We start from the raw sequence: 17,868 nt of genomic DNA on the forward strand, positions 1-17,868 counted from the left end.
ATTCATTCAGGCTCAAGAGGAAATGATTCTTACCTAATTCATAAGAACCTAATACAGAGGCTATGTGCTAATTGAATTTACTATGAGAAATACACATTTCTGCCTTGAGGGCCAAACAGTTGTCAGATGGTCTGTGTGTATTTTCTCTGTGATAAGCCTTTCAGGGGCGCCAGATTCTGTTACTCAGAAGATCACTTAATAAGAGTGGAATGGGATCAGAGCAATCAGGTTTTTTATTTTTATTTTGGAAAACTTAAGACTTACATAAAAGTAGAACAGTATAATTAGCCTCTATTAAAACTCACCACTAGTAAGACTCAATGGCCAGTCTTATTTTATATGTGTATGTGCATGTGTGTATGTATCCCCTGCCTCCTATCATTTTCAAGCAAGTCTCAGACATACTGTTTAGTCTGTAAATATTTCAGCATGTATTTTTAAAAGTTAAGAAATTAAACAAGCTCATTAACAAAAATAAATGGGATAAACTTCTAATTGGCCAGAGTTCTCAACTGTAGTACTGGTCTGGTAGCTTACTTGCCATTGTGTGTCTCAAGGGGACCAAGTAATGTGTCTGCTGCTCTGGCGTCCTCCCCTCTGCAGTATAGGAAGACTGTAGCATCGCCTCCCATTTTAAGACATTTTTCCTTCAAACAGATCACTATATTTCAGTTGACCCTGGAACGAGGGAGGTTAGGAGTGCCACCTCCCCCACCCCATTCAGTCAAATCCACATGTACTTAACTTTCCCAAAAACAAATAGCATACTGTTGACCAGATGCCTTACCTATATAACAAAGTTGATTAATATGTATTTTGTATGTGAGTTACATAATGCATGCTTATAGTAAAGCAAACTAGAGAAAAAGTGTTCAAATCATAAGGAAGAGAGAATACATTTATAGTACTTGGCTATAGAAAATCCATATATAAGTGGACTTACGCAGTTCAAATTCATGTTCAAGGGTCAGCTGTATTTTTCAGTTTGGATTAAAATCCATCTCTTGCCTTCTTGAAGTTATAAGCTAGTATTTCAGCTTAGGTATTTATCTCCTCTCCTTACACATTACACTTGCGGGCAGTCGGTCTGGTTTTATATATATATAGTTAGTGCCACAGAGGACAAACCACCCTGTTTCCAAGGTCTGAGAAAACTTGGACTACATAGAGGTTGTTAGCCGCCTCTAGAGATGTTACGATGGAACAATTTAGGGTCGGAGTTTTTTGAGCTTGCCTTCATGCCGAGCTTTTAAAAATGCATCTTAGATGGGCTGTGTGGATAATTTTAAACGTTACTCTAAAGTGCATGAAACAAGGGAAACACTTGAGAATTTATTGTGTATATTTTCTGTGGGATGGGACTTCGTTCAGGGCTGATTTTCAAGTGTGAGTTCAGACTGATTTTTAGTTGTTTATGAAAGAACCCCAGGTGACTACTTTTAAAGAATTTTATGTTATAATTGTAATGCCTGTACATGGTTCAAAAAACAGCAGTAGAAGTGTTAAGTGATCTCTCTCTTTTTCCTGTCCCTCTGTTCTTTCTCTCCAGGAGCTACTGTTAACAGTTATTCTTTCTGGAGGGAGGTGGGTGGTAGGGGATATAAGCATATATGTATAGACCTTTTTTTATATATGAAGTACACCATATGTTCTGAATCTTGCTGTTTTCACTCCGTATATTTAGAAACATTTGAGATTTAGGAGACCGCCCTTTTAAGTTTTAACATGTAGTTTTTAAAAATACATTTCAAGTAAACCAAAGCAGAGAAGTCAATGTGTTATTCATTGTTGTATCAGATTTTTAAATTTCCTACTTTGAAAATGCAGTTTGAGAGTCATAGTTGATCTGTTTCTTCTCAGCCCTCCCAAGTAGCTCAGTTGTCAACAGCAACAGATGGAAGAACTTTTAGGAACAACGGCTTTGGGAAGTAGTTTGGCTTAAGTGGCTGTGCCCTAACCTCTCTGTGGCTATTCCGCTCCTAGATACATACCCTAGTGAAACTCTTACACGTGTGTGTCAGGACGTGGATGTGAAAATGTCGTAACAGCACTATTTGTAATAGGAAGAAAAGGGAAACAAAAACAAACTGGAATGACCCTGCCTGTCCTTGAGCAGTCCACTGGATAGATTCCGTGGCCCATTCTTACAGTGGAATTGCACGGAAGTCAGACTGAGCTGCAGCTACATGTGTGAACATGGATGGATCTTGGTGGTCGGAAAAGCAAGTTGCAGAAGAATACATCCGCTGTGGTTCCATTTCTGTGAAGGTCAGAGTCCAGCTGTTAAATCTGTGGTAAATGAAAGAAAAGCAAGGGAATGATAACATGAAATTCAGTGTTACTCTTGCATCGGAGGGAGAGGAGACCGTGGAGGGCATGGAACAGCCTTCAGAGGAACTGCTGACAATGCTTTGTTGCTAAAGCTGGATGGGCGGTTTCTTTTTTAAACTGTATGTTCATGTACTTTTGTATGTATGATATTTCTTAATAAAATTTAAACTTAAAAAATGGGAAAAGGTCTTGGTGTAGGTAGTAAAATAGAAATATAAGCATACCCATATTTAAAAAATTTACCCTCTTACAGTGACTGGCAGGTGTAAAAGATATGGTTTCTTGAGCGCAAAATCTGGGGCCTTAATTGTTTTTTAAAAGCTAGAAGCAGGGCCTAAGTGTATGTCTTCTTTGTGATCACTTTTTTATTTTAAGGTTTTATTTATTTGACAGAGATCACAAGTAGGCAGATGGGCAGGGGGTGGGGTGCGGGGGAAGCAGGCTCCCTGCTGAACACAGAGCCTGATGCAGGACCCTGGAATCATGATCCAAGCCGAAGGCAGAGGTTTAGCCCACTGAGCCACCTAGGTGCCCTGTGATATCACTTATTTTTATCTTTACATATTTTCTATTTGGGATTTGGGTGTCAGCCAGGGAGCGGCTGCTTTTGTTCTCTGTTTCTTGAAGATTCACGCCCTTCCAGGAAGGGAACTGCTGGGTGAGAAGAGCAGTACTCCTGGCAGGTGGTCAGCACATCCTACCCCTGTTCAATTTAGATTGTCAGATCAGAGGGGCTGTTCCATTTTGGCCTTGTTCTGCTCTTAATGAGGGACACCATGAAGCATTAGATATTTACTCTAATGGAAGTGATTGGGGAACGCCTGGGTGGCTCAGTGGGTTAAAGCCTCTGCCTTCAGCTCAGGTCATGATCTCAAGGTCCTGGGATGGAGCCTTGGCAGGGAGCCTGCCTCCCTTCTGTCTGCCTGCCTCTCTGCCTACTTGTGATTGCTGTCAAATAAATAAAATCTTAAAGAATAAAAAAGGGGAAGTGATTAGAAGTAGAAATGTACGTGCAAGTGCATAAAAGTCACCTCTTTCCACAGTGGACCTTTTGATCTCCAAGTGTGGCTCCCAGTGGGAGCTTGGGGCTCCCCCCCCCCCCCCCCCCGCCTGCTTTCCTTGCAGCCCTGAGTGCTGGTATGCCAGCTGCTGTTCTGATAACATGGGATAGGTCAGTGAGCAAAATAGGAACGCCGCCACCTCCTGGTGGAGTCTGTCAGGCCTGTGAGTGGTACTTAACACTCTGAGGGTAGAAGGGGCCCTGCTGTTGTTACCAGTCCCCTCATTGTAAATGAGTGTTAGATTGTGAACGACTAAGAATTCTAGATCATTCCACCTTTTTGTTTTAACTTACATGTGTTCTGGAACCTTTCAGGACAAGCGTCCTAGTACCTGATTCAGTTCAACCACCTAAAAATCTTAAAATGACATTAAGTTAGCATAAAAGTCAGTGGACTTGCGCCTTCCTCAGAAATTAATTTCCACAGTGTCTGCATGAAGTATAAATTACACTGAAAATTACTCTTGAAACTTCAATTATTTTTATTTTTATTTTTTTATAAAGATTTTTATTTATTTATTTGACAGAGATCACAAGTAGGCAGAAAGGCAGAGAGCCAGATGCGGGGCTCGATCCCAGGACCCCGGGATCATGACCTGAGCCGAAGGCAGAGGCTTAACCTACTGAGCCACCCAGGCGCCCCATTGAAGCTTCAATTTTTACTCTTAATCTTCAGCCTTAAGACTATTCATGTTACAGGAAATATGTTTTTATAATTTCTTCAAAGTGCATACTATGTTTATTTGAACGGATACAGAATTTGCTCAACAGCCTGATGATAAATTGCTGCCCTCATTCAATTACTGTAATTGATCATTAGGCAACTCTATAGGTTCTGTTACTGTCATAGTGTAAGGTTTCCCCCCAACATTTTTTTCAAATTTATTCTACCATATTCACCTAAAAATACCACCTAAAACTCCACTTCCTCGCAAGGGTGATTTGGGGCCATTAAAAGCCAGTCCTCAGCTCTTGCCCCAAGTTTTCCTTATTCCAAACAAAATTGAGAATACCTTAGGGAATTGGCCCTTGTGGCGCTGGAACGGCACTGCACTGAATTGGCTTGTCAGCGGGCTGTCCTGTCTCTCAAAGACCTGTGACGTGGATGCGGAGCTTACATTTCCAGCAGAAGTGCTTCCATCTGGAGAGGCCCAGGGCTACTAAGCAAACTGCAGGTTCAAGTCTCATGAACTCATCACATTTTTTTTTTTTAAATTTAAAGATTTTATTTATATATTTGAGAGCAGGTGCCAGAGGCCGGTGGTGGGGGTGGCAGGGAGCAGAGGGAGAAGGACAAGCCAGATGCAGGCCTCCACCTTGACCCTGAGATGACCTGAGCTGAAACCAAGAGTCAGATGTTCAGTCGACTGAGCCACCCACACACGCTTCACATTTTTGAGTGGGATGATCCGTACGTTGGTACCCACACTATTTAAAACCAAAACCTTGGTCTTTGGACAGTTGGGCTAGGTAAGTGCTAGTGTGTTTGCGTGTCCCCCCCACCCTTCATCAAAGCTGAGGTGCTGAGCATTTGCAGAGGCAACCTGGTGGCCCTGTTATGTGCTGGGGGAGATGAGATCCTGCTTGGCCAGAAGGAGCTCCGGTATTTCAGAGCTCAGTTCCACGAATTCAAGTCCAGGAGTAATGACTGAAGAGAAATGACCGTGGACAGGGTTAAGTGGGTAAGTGGGGTCCAGCTCCCAGAGTGCTTCCAAAGTACCAGCAGATCTTACGTAAGAGTTTGGGTGAGTTGACCCGGAAGAGCTCTAGGTGGTGGAATAGGAGGAGTCTAGCTTCGAGCTAGTTTTTGGTAAGAGTGCCAACTTTGTTGTTGTTTCCATCTGATTAGCAGAGTTGAGTGCTGTGGGCTGTGCCTTGGCTATTTGGCAAGTAGTTTGTTAAAAATGGCCTCAACAAGGGTGCCTGGGTGGCTCAGTTGGTTAAACAACTGCCTTCAGCTCAGGTCATGATCCTGGAGTCCTGGGATCGAGTCCTGCATCGGGCTCCCAGCTCCATGGGGAGTCTGCTTCTACTGACCTTCTCCCCTCTTGTGCTCTCTCTCACTGTCTCTGGCAAATAAATTTTTAAAAAAATAAAAAAAAAAGAAAATGGCCTCATCAGTAACGCAAGTCATGCCATTTTATAGGCAAGTTTCAAAGTGTGAATAGGAAATGATGTGACAATTTCTCCCTGCCCAGAGAAGTTTGAGATGAGGGAACAATTTTGCAAAGTACGCACATGAAGGTGGCAAACCGGTACATGCATTCCAAGTTGGTTATTTACAAAACATTGATACCGGCGGTTTCATTTCTGGGGTTTTCTAATAGGTCAGTTTGGCAGCATTGCTGTTGTAGCAGGCCTTCTCTGTCAGGGATGTTGCGTGTTCAACGAATTCAGAGCTTCCATTTTTCACCAAGATGAGTTCTACTTCCTGAAAGTCGTGTAGTCTTTGAATGTCTTTGTCCTTAAGATGTAAAAGAAATTATAGGGTGGTTTGTAGATAGCATGAGAGATTATTAAGATGAAAAAATCTTAATGGCCAGCATCTTTGGTTCTTGCCTAAATTCAGGGTATTTCTGTAATGGTTTCTCTGTCGTGGTAAGCTAAAGTAGCAGTTGAGACTTTTTCTTTTTTTGGTCTCTGTTGTAGGTTCCTAAGGGGACTGACTGTAGTCCCACACCAATATTGGTGAAGAAAAGGGCTTTTTTTAAAAAAGTAATAATTATAACTCTCATTAAGAAATTATCATGCATCAGTGATTGTATATGCATTATTTCACATCCAGAAAAGGGCATTTTAAAAAGTCCAGAAAATAACAATCATCCTGCCATTCCTTTACAATGAATATATTAGCCATGACACCAGTGAGAATTGGTAAAGGCATTTTGAAAGCTTTTAAAATAGTAATACCCAAAGAAATGAGGTTTTTCTTCTGAAATTAGAGAACTGTATTTTGCATCTGGAATCTCTATACAAATGCAAAACAGCTTTGTTTCATGAGATAACAAAGGCTGAGCTGTGGCAGGCAAGGTGGGTGAGTCTTTCCTTTCCCTGGGCACCATGCCACCTGTGAACCAGCCAGGTCCGCAGAGGTAGAATGGGCCACATGCATTGACCTGAGTCTTCTCTCCGGGCCTTAGTTGTATTTCAGACCGTATTGAAGGGTTCATGAATTTAGGTGTGCAAGTCAGTAAAAGCACCAGATTGAAAATTACCTAGCTACCATGGCTGTCCTACAGTCCGAGTTTCCCAGTGGCTTAAATTTGTTTTCACGTTAGAAACACAAGAGATAAGTGATTAGCTTCACAGAACATTAATTTTGCCCACTTAGAACCCCGTCTGCATTTAGACCCTTTGCAAACCCTACCTTTCTGAGCAGTGTGTTTGGCAGCTTTCTGATCGCCCTCACTTGCTCCGGCTCAATCCCCAGTTCGCAGCAACTGACTTTCAGGAGATTCTGATAACTCAGCTCTCCTCTGTTCAGTTCAACCTCAATGAAGTCATTTTCTCTGGGACTCTTAATTCTGACTTTAAGCACCAGCTCTAGATCACCTGCAAGTTCATTTGTAAAAGAGAGAGTACCCGATTTAAAGCCTTTCAGTCGGCGTCATCCATTCTCCCAGCACAGAACTTCGTAACAGACACACAGCAGTTTTTACGGGTATAGGAGCATCAAATTAATCTGAGTCTTTTCTTGGGGTGCTTGTAACGGTCTGCGATGTAAACCCCATTATACTCACCTGAAAGCTTGCAGTTTGAAGCCGAGCTAGGATTGAAAAAATAAATATTTAAATATACCACCCTCAAGCAGTACCTGGTAGGTGTTGGAACTTATTTGAAAAGCTTCAGGGAGGGGTGCCTGGGTGGTTCAGTGGGTTAAGCCGCTGCCTTTGGCTCGGGTCATGATCTCAGGGTCCTGGGATCAAGTCCCGCATCGGGCTCTCTGCTCAGCGGGGAGCCTGCTTCCCTCTCTCTCTCTCTTTCTGCCTGCCTCTCCATCTACTTGTGATTTCTCTCTGTCAAATAAATAAATAAAATCTTTAAAAAAAAAAAAAAAAAGAAAAGCTTCAGGGAACTGTTGAGCCCTGGGGCTCAGTGTCCTCGGGAAACTTGTGTAGACGTGCAGATGATTCTGTGATTTCCTACTGCATCCCTCCCCAGGACTGCAAGGTGACAGGCCCTGATGATCAGGATAATCAGGATAATTGTACCATCTTTGGCGTGGTGTGTGGGGGGGTGGGCAGTGGTGTGGAGTGAGTCTTCACACTGTCCCGAGAAGGAGGGATTTTTGACTGAAGGGAGAAGAACCCAAGCGGTGTGTTTAGCTTTGCCACTGGGCCTCGGGGCTGAGTCCTCACCTACACGGGTGTCCTCAGGTTTGGCATCCCGTGGGTCAGCTGGCATCTGTGGGTTGGAGCCTTGTTTACATTCGCCTGGGAAAGAAAGAAAAAGAAAGCGTTGGGGCGCCTGGGTGGCTCAGTGGGTTAAGCGTCTGCCTTTGGCTCAGGTCATGATCCCAGGGTCCTGGTATGGATCCCGGTTTCTCTCTCCCTCTGCCCCTCCCCACTCATGCTCTCTCAGCGCGCACTCTCTCTCTTTCTCAAATCTTAAAAAGCGAGAAATGGCAGCACCTCAGCGTTTGTCTCTCTTCCAGATCTGCCAGTTGAACAGGGACAGTGATGCCCCCTCTCCACTTCCTGCTCCCCAGTTCCGCCTCCTCAAGGGAAAAGCCAAGTCACGAAAAGGGCAGTACTTATGTTCAGACTTGAAGTGTCATTTTCCCTCATCACGGCCCAAATCATGAAAAGGAGCCAGGACGCTATTTTTAAGCGGTATGTAATCTGGGGAAGAAATATTTATAATCTGCGTGCTTAACTCAAGTTTCGACTTAAATATTTTGGGCGCTGAGGGCTTCGTGTCCCCAATTCTCCAGGAGAGTCCTTTATAAGGAATTTTCTCCACCAGAAGGAAGGGAGATGAGAGTGAGTATTAGCATCCTTTTTGGGGGCCAGGCCCTTCCCAGGCTCACAGGCCCTGCTCCCTGAGACCCTGCTCTGCACCAGGCGCCTTGCTAAGCCCTGGGGATGCGGTTCAAGCCACCACCACAAAAACCCAGAGTGGTCGCTGTCCTAGAGCTGGCAAGCTAGAGGGGACAGAGATCCTGATCAACGGACCTCAGGAAAATGTGACGTTAAATCGTGGGGCTGGTGAGGGCTGGACACACAATGGAGGTCAAATTCTGAAGGCAAGGCTGAGTAGGCTTAACCCGATCCAGGGGGAAAAGAGGAAGATGAGGTTCCCAGGGCTAGAAACAGCATAAGGAACCTGTGTGTGGATAGAGCAGAGCTTCTGAGGAAGGAAAGGCAACCATCCAACGCGGCTGCTGGGCAGAGAGCATGAAGGGATGGTGTGAGGTGTGTCAGGCAGCCGTCAGATGGTGGGATTAGGGCCGCACAGCCTCCGCCGTCCAATTCGGTAGCCACCAGTCATGTGAAGTGAGATACACTCATTTCATAAAAATACATAAAATACCATTTCAAAGGCAGGAAAAAATGTGAAGAATTCATTTTTTTAATATTGGTTGTATGTGGAAATAATTTTGATATATTGAGCGAAGTAAATAGATTAAAATTATTTTCACCTGTCTACTTTTTAAAATGTGGCTGGGACATTTTTATTTTTTATTTTTTTAATTTTAAAAATATTTTATTTTTCAGAGAACACACACTAGCAGGGAGAGAAGGCAGAGGGAGAAGCAGTTTCCCCACCAAACACAGTTTGAGCCCTGGGACTCCATCCCAGGACTCTGGTGTCATGACTTGAGCCAAAGGGAGATGCCCAACCGACTGAGCCACCTAGGCATCCTGAGGAAATTTTTTAAATATGTGGTTTTAAAAATCCAGTATTTTTATTGGAAAGCACTGGCCCAGGTGAAAGGTTTGGGTTTTTATTCTAGAACAACACTAAGCCTTTAGACAGATCTTAGCCTTAGCCCAAGGCTTGTCACAATCAGATTTGCATTTGGGGGCAAAAAAAAAAAAAAAAAGCCTCACTGTTCTCAAAAAAATCCATGGGATGTTGACATTTGCATTTTCAGACAAGAAAATTGAGGCTGAAAGGTGAAGTAACTTGCTTGAGCTTGCTGCATGCGTAAATGGCAGGACTGGGATGTGACCAGAGCCAGCTCCATCAGTGGAGCCCAGAGCAAAAGGAAGGTGTGCAAAACGGCTCCGCACCCCTACCCCAGGGCAGGTGGGTGACCCCCCCAGGAATCACAACCTCCCACCTGTACCCATCTGACTCTGGATGGGGGCAGGGAGAGCTTCCTGCCTCTTCTTGTTGTCCTCAGAACATCCCCTGCCTTGCCTGCCTCAACTCCAACTCTTTCTTGAGTCCCCACCAGGGGCAGAAGGGGACAGTGGAACTCTGGTGGGGAAGGGGCGGTGGGCTGGGAGTGGGGCCATGCACATACGGGGGTGAAGGTTCTCCCCAGCACATGCTCCATCGTCCTGGCTGACTTCACTTACAAAACAGACTCCCAAGATAAAATTATTTAAAATGGGGACACCTGGGTGGCTCAGTCAGTTAAATCTGCCTTTGGTTCAGGACATGATCCTGGGGTCCTGGGATCGAGCCCCTCATTGGGCTCCCTGCTCAGCAGGGGAATCTGCTTCTCCCTCTCCTGCCCCTCCCCCTCCTGCTTATGTGTGCTCTCTCTCTCAAATAAATAAAATACATTTTTAAGATTTTTTATTAACATATAGTATATTATTAACCCCAGGGGTACGGGTCTGTGAATCGCCAGGTTTACACTTCACTGCACTCACCATAGCACATACCCTCCCTAATGTCCATAACCCAACCACCCTCTCCCTCCCCACCTCCCCACCCCCTGCAACCCTCAGTTTGTTTTGTGAGATTAAGAGTCTCTTATGGTTTGTCTCCCTCCCGATCCCATCTTGTTTCATTTATTCTTTTCCTACCCCCCAACCCCCCAGCGTTGCCTCTCAACTTCCTCATATCAGGGAGAGCATGTGATAATTGTCTTTCTCTGACTGACTTCAAATAAATAAAATCTTAAATTATTTAAAAGTCAAGCCAGTGACCACAGAGCATTTAATCCGAAGTGTGGGACATTTTCTGACTGTGGGGTTCTGCACAGCTGCTGGGATGACAGGCCCAAGAAGCCAGCCTTGCTTCTGGCTCAAGTGCTCTCTGCCCACTCCCCAGTCCCTCCCCAGCCCCTCCCAAGGTGGCGGGATCTGCAGTCCCCTCTGCGCCCTGCGCCCTGGGCCACGGAGCAACCCCTTCTCCCTGGAGGTCTTGGTCTCTGGCACCCAACCTGAAATGATGCTTTCCCCACCCCTCCCCCACTCTCCCCACACAGACAGAGCACGGGACCCCACCCCCTGGCCCCGCCGCCAGCCTGGCCTGGCACAGAAAACAGCATTTTCTTAGATGAACCTTTTGGATTAAGATCCCGTGTGTGTGGACCCAGTCTTGGAGAGGTCAGAAAGCACGCCCTTTGAAGTCAGGCCTATTTGGGTCTGAAGTTTTCCTTTGCCACAGTAGCCATGACTCGTTAGACAAGCTACTTAAGCTCTTTGAGCTTCAGTTTTCCGATCTGGAAAATGGGATTAATAATCTCTGCCTCGAAAGGTATTAAGAAGCAAAGGAGTGAGCACTGGTACTGACTGGCCACTACTGTTAGCACAGGTGCTGATACTTGCTTCCCCCTCAAGGACACTCGGTCTACTCCCTCTGTCCTGACTTCACGGGCAGCAGAGCTGGGAAGGGCCACTGCCCCTACCCACGGCAGCATCTCTCCCCCCACCCCCCCGGATCTTCCTCCGGTACTACCCAAATCCTTGAGGACCATGTGGAAAACAGATCTTCCTGACTCACCTGCCGGCTCCTCCTTCCTGTCCTGTTGGGGTTCAGCCATGGGTCAGCTCTGTTGTTCGTCAGATCAGTACTCCCTCTCGAATGGACACAAAGTTCCAACCACGTAGGAAACACCTCTGAAAGCTCCGTGCATCTGTGTGCAGTGAAACAACGATGTGGTCACTGGCCTGGTGAGACGGGGCAGGGAGGTGCCTATTTGATAAATGGGCAAATTAATTAAGACTCTCGGGGCTGCCCGGCATGTGCTGGGAATGATGCAAGGGAAGTTCAAGGCTCCCTCCTCCCTTCCCAGGCTCTGTCCAGCAGGTGACCCTGGTGGCTAAGAGTGCTTACCCAAGGGAACACGCCCCCAGGAGGCTCAGCCACTGGCGTCCTGCTAGATGTTTCCTTGGAAAAGGTTAGCAGCTTCTACATCAAGGATAGGAAAAGCCAAACACTTAGGTTCTTGGATTGAGCAGGCTCTCTGTCCTACCCAGTTCTCTCTCCCTTTTCTCCCAGGCCCTTCCTCACAGCTGCGAGAGCCAAGAAAACAGGAAGACCCCAGCCCATACCTGGGAGACTCTGCCTTGCCCAGGATCTCATATCCCTTGATTTCAAACATAAAAATGGAGACGGTGGGGATTGGGAGCACTGGAACAGGAGGTTTGGTGAAGAGTGCATGGGGCTGGGGAAAGCCCGGGAAAGGGCTGCTGCTGCCTCCAGGGGGTGCCCAGGGTTTCTCACATTTCATTTAATCCTCCAGTGACAGAAGACAGGACAAATGGACAGAGCATCAGAAAGGTGGAGGGGGCCCAAGAGGTCACAGCTCACAGGTTCTCAAACTTTAGTGCACTGGAACCACTTGGGAAACGCTAAAAGCCATGGGTGCCTGGGTCCCACATTGTTGACTTGGGGTGCTGTCTGGGCCCTGGAATTTTTTTTTTTTTTTTTAAAGATTTTATTCATCTACTTGACAGAGAGAAATCACAAGTAGATGGAGAGGCAGGCAGAGAGAGAGAGGCTCCCTCCCGATGCGGGACTCGATCCCAAGACCCTGAGATCATGACCTGAGCCGAAGGCAGCGGCTTAACCCACTGAGCCACCCAGGTGCCCCTGGGCCCTGGAATTTTTAAAAGGTCCCCAGCTGATTCGAAGGTGTGGCCCAAGCTGAGAACCACCAATTTGGGCCAAACTGCTTAAGGGCAGATGAGGAAACGGAAACGAGCCAAGGAAGGGAAATGCTCACCAATGGGTTCCTGGGCTGCCGCAGACCTGGGCTGCCCAGGTCTCCAGCCTGACGCTTTCTCCCTGCTGCCCCTTCTGCCAGGAATGGAGGAAGGTGGTGCTGCCGCGGAGGAGGAAGCTGAAAGGATCTGCCTGGCCTCAGCTCCTGTGAATGGGGAGGAAAATGCACTTTGGCCCGGGTGTGGTCAGCCATGGAAAGAGCCAACCAGCCCCTCCTCACCTGCATGGGCGGGGCCGGGGATGGACGGGTGGGGGGGGGGGTGGCGGCTCCGCCTATTTCCACTCACTCACCTCTCTGCCCATTCACTCACGCATCCCCCATTCACGGAGCCCCTCAACAACACTCAGGTTTTCTTCTCATTTTGGGGTCTCTCTCTCTCGATCTTCTTTTTTTCCCTTTTAATTTACTTTAATTAATTTATTTTAAAAGATTTTAACTGTTTACGTTGTCTCTGCATCCAATGTGGAGCTCAAATCTGTAACCGCGAGACTGATACTGACTGTGCCCACCAGTGGGGCAAGCCCCAACCCCTTTTATTTTATTTTATTTTATTTTTTTATATATATATATTTTAAAGATTTTATTTATTTTATTTGACAGACAGAGATCACAAGTAGGCAGAGAGGCAGGCAGAGAGAGAGGAGGAAGCAGTCTCCCTAAGAAGTGGAGAGCCTGATGTGGGGCTCGATCCCAGGACTCTGGGATCATGACCTGAGCTAAAGGCAGAAGCTTTAACCCAGTGAGCCACCCAGGTGCCCCCCAGAGAGAGAGACTCTTAAGCGCTGGTTGTAGAACCCGACTCAGTGATTGGTCTCATAATCCTGAGATCATGACCTGAGTTGAAATCAAGAATCGGACGCTTAGGGATGCCTGGGTGGCTCATTCGTTAAACGGCTGCCTTTGGCTCAGGTCATGATCCTAGGACCCTGGGATGGAGCCCCACATCGGGCTCCCTGCTCAGTGGGAAGCCTGCTTCTCCCTCTCCCACTCCCCATATTTGTATTCCCTCTCTTGCTGTGTCTCTGTCAAACAAATAAATAAAATCTTTAAAAAGAAAAGAATCAGATGCTTAACCAACTGAGTCATACAAGTGAGTGGAGATTTTATTAAATAATTTCTACACCCAATGTGGGATTTGAACTCCTAACATGAGATCAAGCGTTGCACACTCCACTGACTGAGCTGGCCAGGCACCCTCTCATTTATTTTGATGTTCAAATGATCCAACTTCATACAGTATGTGCTTCCTGCTGTTTCCCATATCCTGTGACGTATCTCCATTCTTTTATGGGCATTTTCTTAACTTTTGGCACATTCAGAAGTTCTGGGCTCAACTCGTCACTTTCCCCATCCCAGCCCTGGGATCCGCCACTTCTCTGAGGAGCCGGGTTCCTTCTAGTTGGGGAAAGAGGTGTTCTCATTCCTACGGGGAGGCCAAGAAGAATGGTTCAGAGCCCTTTGAGTGGTCAGAACTGGAACCACACATACACGCAGATGCACAGACATCTGTGTATCGCAGACCACAAGTTCATGACTGAGGCTTCCAGCTCTCTTCCCCCAACCAGAGGGCTTTCCCGGCTTTCTTCAGTTCCATATGACAACTCTCTTCAACAGTGGGAGATCTGGCTCCTGACCCCTCACAAATACTTACTCCTCTGGTAATCCTATGGTACGCAGGAAATGGTCCCAGCACCACTCATTTGAAACACAGGTTCATTGTTTGTGTGTGCGTCTTAAGAGTTCTTCCCAATCCTCATTTATACTTTTCGAGTACGTAGAATTTGAACATGGTTCAGGGCGCCTGGGTGGCTCAGCGGTGTAGCCTCCGACTCTTGGTTTTGGCTCAGGTCGTGATCTCAGGGTCGTGAGATCGAGCCCCATGTTGCGTTCTGCATTTAGTGGGGCGTCTGCTTGGGATTCTCCCTCTCTCTCTGCCATTACTCCAGCTCTTCCTCCCTCTCTTTAAAATAAAATAAATAAAAGCTTTAAAAAAAACACCACGGACATGGTTCTAAGAGTTAAAATTATGCAGAAATTTATATTCATAGAAGTGTCATCCAACATTCCCACTCCTTCCATTTTGCTCTCATCTATTTCCTGTAGGAAACTAATCTCCTTAGTTTCTGAGCTATCCTTTCCAGGTTTCTTTTTGCAGAATTAACCAGATGGATGTCTATTTTATTACTATTTCTTTTTCTTGCAGAGAAGGTAGCACATATATTCATTTCTACTTTGCTTTTTTAAATAAATTATTTTATTGGGGCGCCTGGGTGGCTCAGTGGGTTAAAGCCTCTGCCTTTGGCTCAGGTCATGATCTTGGGGTCCTGGGATCAAGCCCTGCATCAGGAGGGAGCCTGCTTCCCCCTCTCTCTCTGCCTGCCTCTCTGCCTACTTGTGATCTCTCTGTCAAATAAATAAATAAATAAAATCTTTAAAAAAGTTATTTTATTGTGTTTTTATTTATTTTTACTTTGCTTTTCATTCACGAAACGATCCATCCGGAAATTATTTATTTGTTTATTTTTATTCTTTAAGATTTTATTTATTTAAATAAATAAAAGAGAGAGAGAGAGCACAAGGGGAAGGAGAGGGAGAAGCAGGTTCCCTGCTGAACAGGGAGCCTGATGTGGGGCTCCATCCCAGGACCCCGAGCTGAAGGCAGACGATTAACCAACTGAGCCACCCAGGTGCCCCTATCTGTTTATTTTTAAATATTTCATTCTCAAGTAATCTCTACACCCACCCAACATGGGGCTCGAACTCACAAGACCAAGGGTCACGGGCTCTTCTGACTGAGCTGGCCTGGTGCCCCCGGAAAGCATTTAATATCAGCTCACAGAGATCCGCCTCTCTGGGTGGATATTCTGTAGTCTGTCATGCAAATTCTCTAGATACAGGTATTTAGCTTACGTCCAATATTTTGTAACTACCACCAATGCCGTAATTAGTAATCTGCCTATGTATGTTTTATTGGTGAAGGTATATATTCTGGCTAGATTCCCAGAAGCAGGGTTGGTGGATCAAAAAGTAAATGCACACGTACTCTTGTTAGACACGACCACATATTCCCCCACTACTACTTAGCCCGTTCGCATTCCCCCCAGCCACCTGTCCGAGCACTTGCTTCCCCAGGGCCTCCCTGCAGGGTGCTGTGCAGCTTTGCTCTTTCTGCCAATCGGACAGTGAGAGATGGACTCTTGGGACGTAGGTTTTATGATTATTGAGGGGTGGCCAAGAGATCAGGAGACCACTAACACCAGAAGGACAGGGTTACTGAGAGTTCCCAAGAGGAAGGGGAGGGGCAGGATGTGCCGAAGGAGCCTCACAGAGGAGCACCAGGGTCCGGGGGCAGAGGCGGTGAGCGGGAAATGTAGACAAGAGCCTTGACTGCAAGGGAAGTAAAGGCTAACAGGTTTAGGACGGGCTAGTATTTCCCTGGGCTCCGGGGTGGAGGGTGGGGCGGCCTGATTATCTGCTCCCCAGCCCGGGGTTGATTAGGGCAGGAGGAAAGTGGCCCCCAGTGTGGGAGCTTGCTACCCTGCCAGGCCTGCATTCTTCTATTGTCTGGGCTTTATCATTTTCTAGGGCTTTCTCACTGTTGGGAGAGACTTCACAGCCCTCTTGCATGCTGTGAGTAGAGCACAGGTGTGGGCTGCCTTTGGACTTTTTCAAGGCTGTTTGTGTAGGGCAGGATCTTGGAAGGCAGGCACAGTGCCTCTCCACAGCAAAGGGCGGGTTTCTTTACAGCCCAGTATAATAAAGGTAATGACGCCTTCGGTGGCAGAGGTCAGGCGGGGCCCACTGCTGGCTGTAATAAATTCTGGTTTCCTGAGGTTGGAGATCCTCCTTTGCAAACTGTTTCTATTATTATTAATATTTGTGTATACTACTTTGAAAAACAAGAAGAAAGACGTTTAAGGGCCGGAAAGTATGGAGGTAGGCATTGCAGAAGGCAGCCTCATGCGGCTTCTCCCCGCCCCCCACACACCTGTGTGCCATGGAGAAGACAGTGGAGGGCTCCCAGGACCCCCAGAAGACCCAGGGCTGTTGTGTCACCCCCGGACCTGCACAGATCGGAGGCTGCAAGGCAGCGGGAGGCTGGAAGCACGCCCACGTTCTGGGCTCACCGATCCAGGGCCCAGGCCCGTGCCCCTCGGCTGCTCGCTCTGGGACATGCCTGCTCCTGGCAGATAAAACTGTAGCCCCACTAAGTAGCACTTGGCCCTTAGTAGGCCCTCATAAGCATCTGTCAAATCAACGAGGAAAAATCCGTGCTGGCTAGTAGGATTGGAGACCCAGCTAAAAATTCATTTCGACTCTCTAAAAAGGGCGTGGGCACTGGGAAGGCAGGGCTGAGGGGGCGGTGGGAGGAGGAGTCATTGTTACTTGGGAACTGGGGGGGGCCATAGATGATTAACTACTCCCAGAGCCTCAGTTTCTTCATTTATACCACGGGCATCAATCATGGTTCCATCTGTTGTGCTTGAAGGGACAACTCAAGGATAGAATATGCAAACATACTTTCCATACCTGTTGTCTATTGTCACCGCTGGCTGGAGTCCTGGTGGCCCTAAGCCAATTCCCGTGAAGGCCTTGGGTACCCACCAGCGGACAGGAGGCCACAGGGTTCTTCGTTTGTCCAGGGACCCGTTTGTTTCCAACAACCCTTGACCTGCAGGCCCCACCTCCCCTCAGCTCTTTGGTTTTGTCTTCTTGGGGGGAAAGGGGAACTGTTGAGGCCGTATAGGTTTTTTCTTTGGTCTTAGAATCAGCAAGAAGCCTCGTGGAGAAAGAAGCTGACTTCATATGGGACAGACATGCGGGCTGTTGAACTACCTTACAGTGCTTGAAGCCCAGGGGTGGGTGGAAGAGCGGGGTCCTCGGGGGCGGGGGTCACCGTAGGGCATGGGGATTTGAATTTAGGGTGAAGGGAACAAGGGCCAGTCCAAGAGCTTAGCTCATTGGGGTGGCGGGATTTTCCATCAGCGCCAGCACAAGACAACTTTTAGGCGGGTCCTAAGAGAACTCCAGACCCTCTGCGGGCTTCTCCCCATGGTGTGGCTCCAACTGCATTTTTCTCGGCTCATGGGTGTCTCCCTCCTCCCAGGAGGTTCAGAGAGGCAGCCTGAAGAGCTGGGGGTGAGCGTCCGGGCACCTGCCCAGCCCACCTGCTGTTCTGAATTTAGGACTCTGTCCTGCCTGACTCCTGTCTTCCCCTACGCATCTCTGTGTGTGCTGGTAGCTATAGTATTTGTTCTTTTTCACTGACAAAGTAATATAATGCTCTTGTTTTTTAAGAAAAGGAAAAAAAGTGAAAACCTCAAACGCCTGGAAAGTAGAGAATTCA

The 17,868-nt window shown here is 47.0% G+C and overlaps 1 protein-coding gene and 1 long non-coding RNA gene across 3 annotated transcripts; one reads left to right on the forward strand and one right to left on the reverse strand.

Annotated features, from left to right (window-relative positions):
• Positions 1-3,917: 3,917 nt before the first annotated feature.
• On the reverse strand, positions 3,918-12,753 carry ANKRD40CL (ANKRD40 C-terminal like). 2 transcript variants are annotated; one of them, XM_059380972.1, is made up of 6 exons: positions 12,522-12,753; positions 11,630-11,704; positions 11,297-11,429; positions 7,750-7,824; positions 6,759-6,943; positions 3,918-5,855 (listed from the first exon to the last, which is right to left on the reverse strand). In XM_059380972.1, exons 3-6 carry the CDS (start codon positions 11,334-11,336, stop codon positions 5,712-5,714), a joined length of 444 nt encoding a protein of 147 aa, XP_059236955.1. In that variant the 5' UTR covers positions 11,337-11,429; positions 11,630-11,704; positions 12,522-12,753; the 3' UTR covers positions 3,918-5,711. The 2 variants fall into 2 exon arrangements, with proteins under 2 accessions (XP_059236955.1, XP_059236956.1); XM_059380973.1 differs by lacking the exon at positions 11,630-11,704.
• LOC132004489 (uncharacterized) lies at positions 7,833-12,513 on the forward strand. The gene is made up of 3 exons (XR_009400524.1): positions 7,833-8,223; positions 9,489-9,643; positions 11,795-12,513. It is a non-coding gene; the product is annotated as an uncharacterized LOC132004489 (long non-coding RNA).
• Positions 12,754-17,868: the final 5,115 nt, after the last annotated feature.

Source organism: Mustela nigripes, chromosome 16, assembly GCF_022355385.1.
Source record: "Mustela nigripes isolate SB6536 chromosome 16, MUSNIG.SB6536, whole genome shotgun sequence".
Taxonomy (NCBI): domain Eukaryota; kingdom Metazoa; phylum Chordata; class Mammalia; order Carnivora; family Mustelidae; genus Mustela; species Mustela nigripes.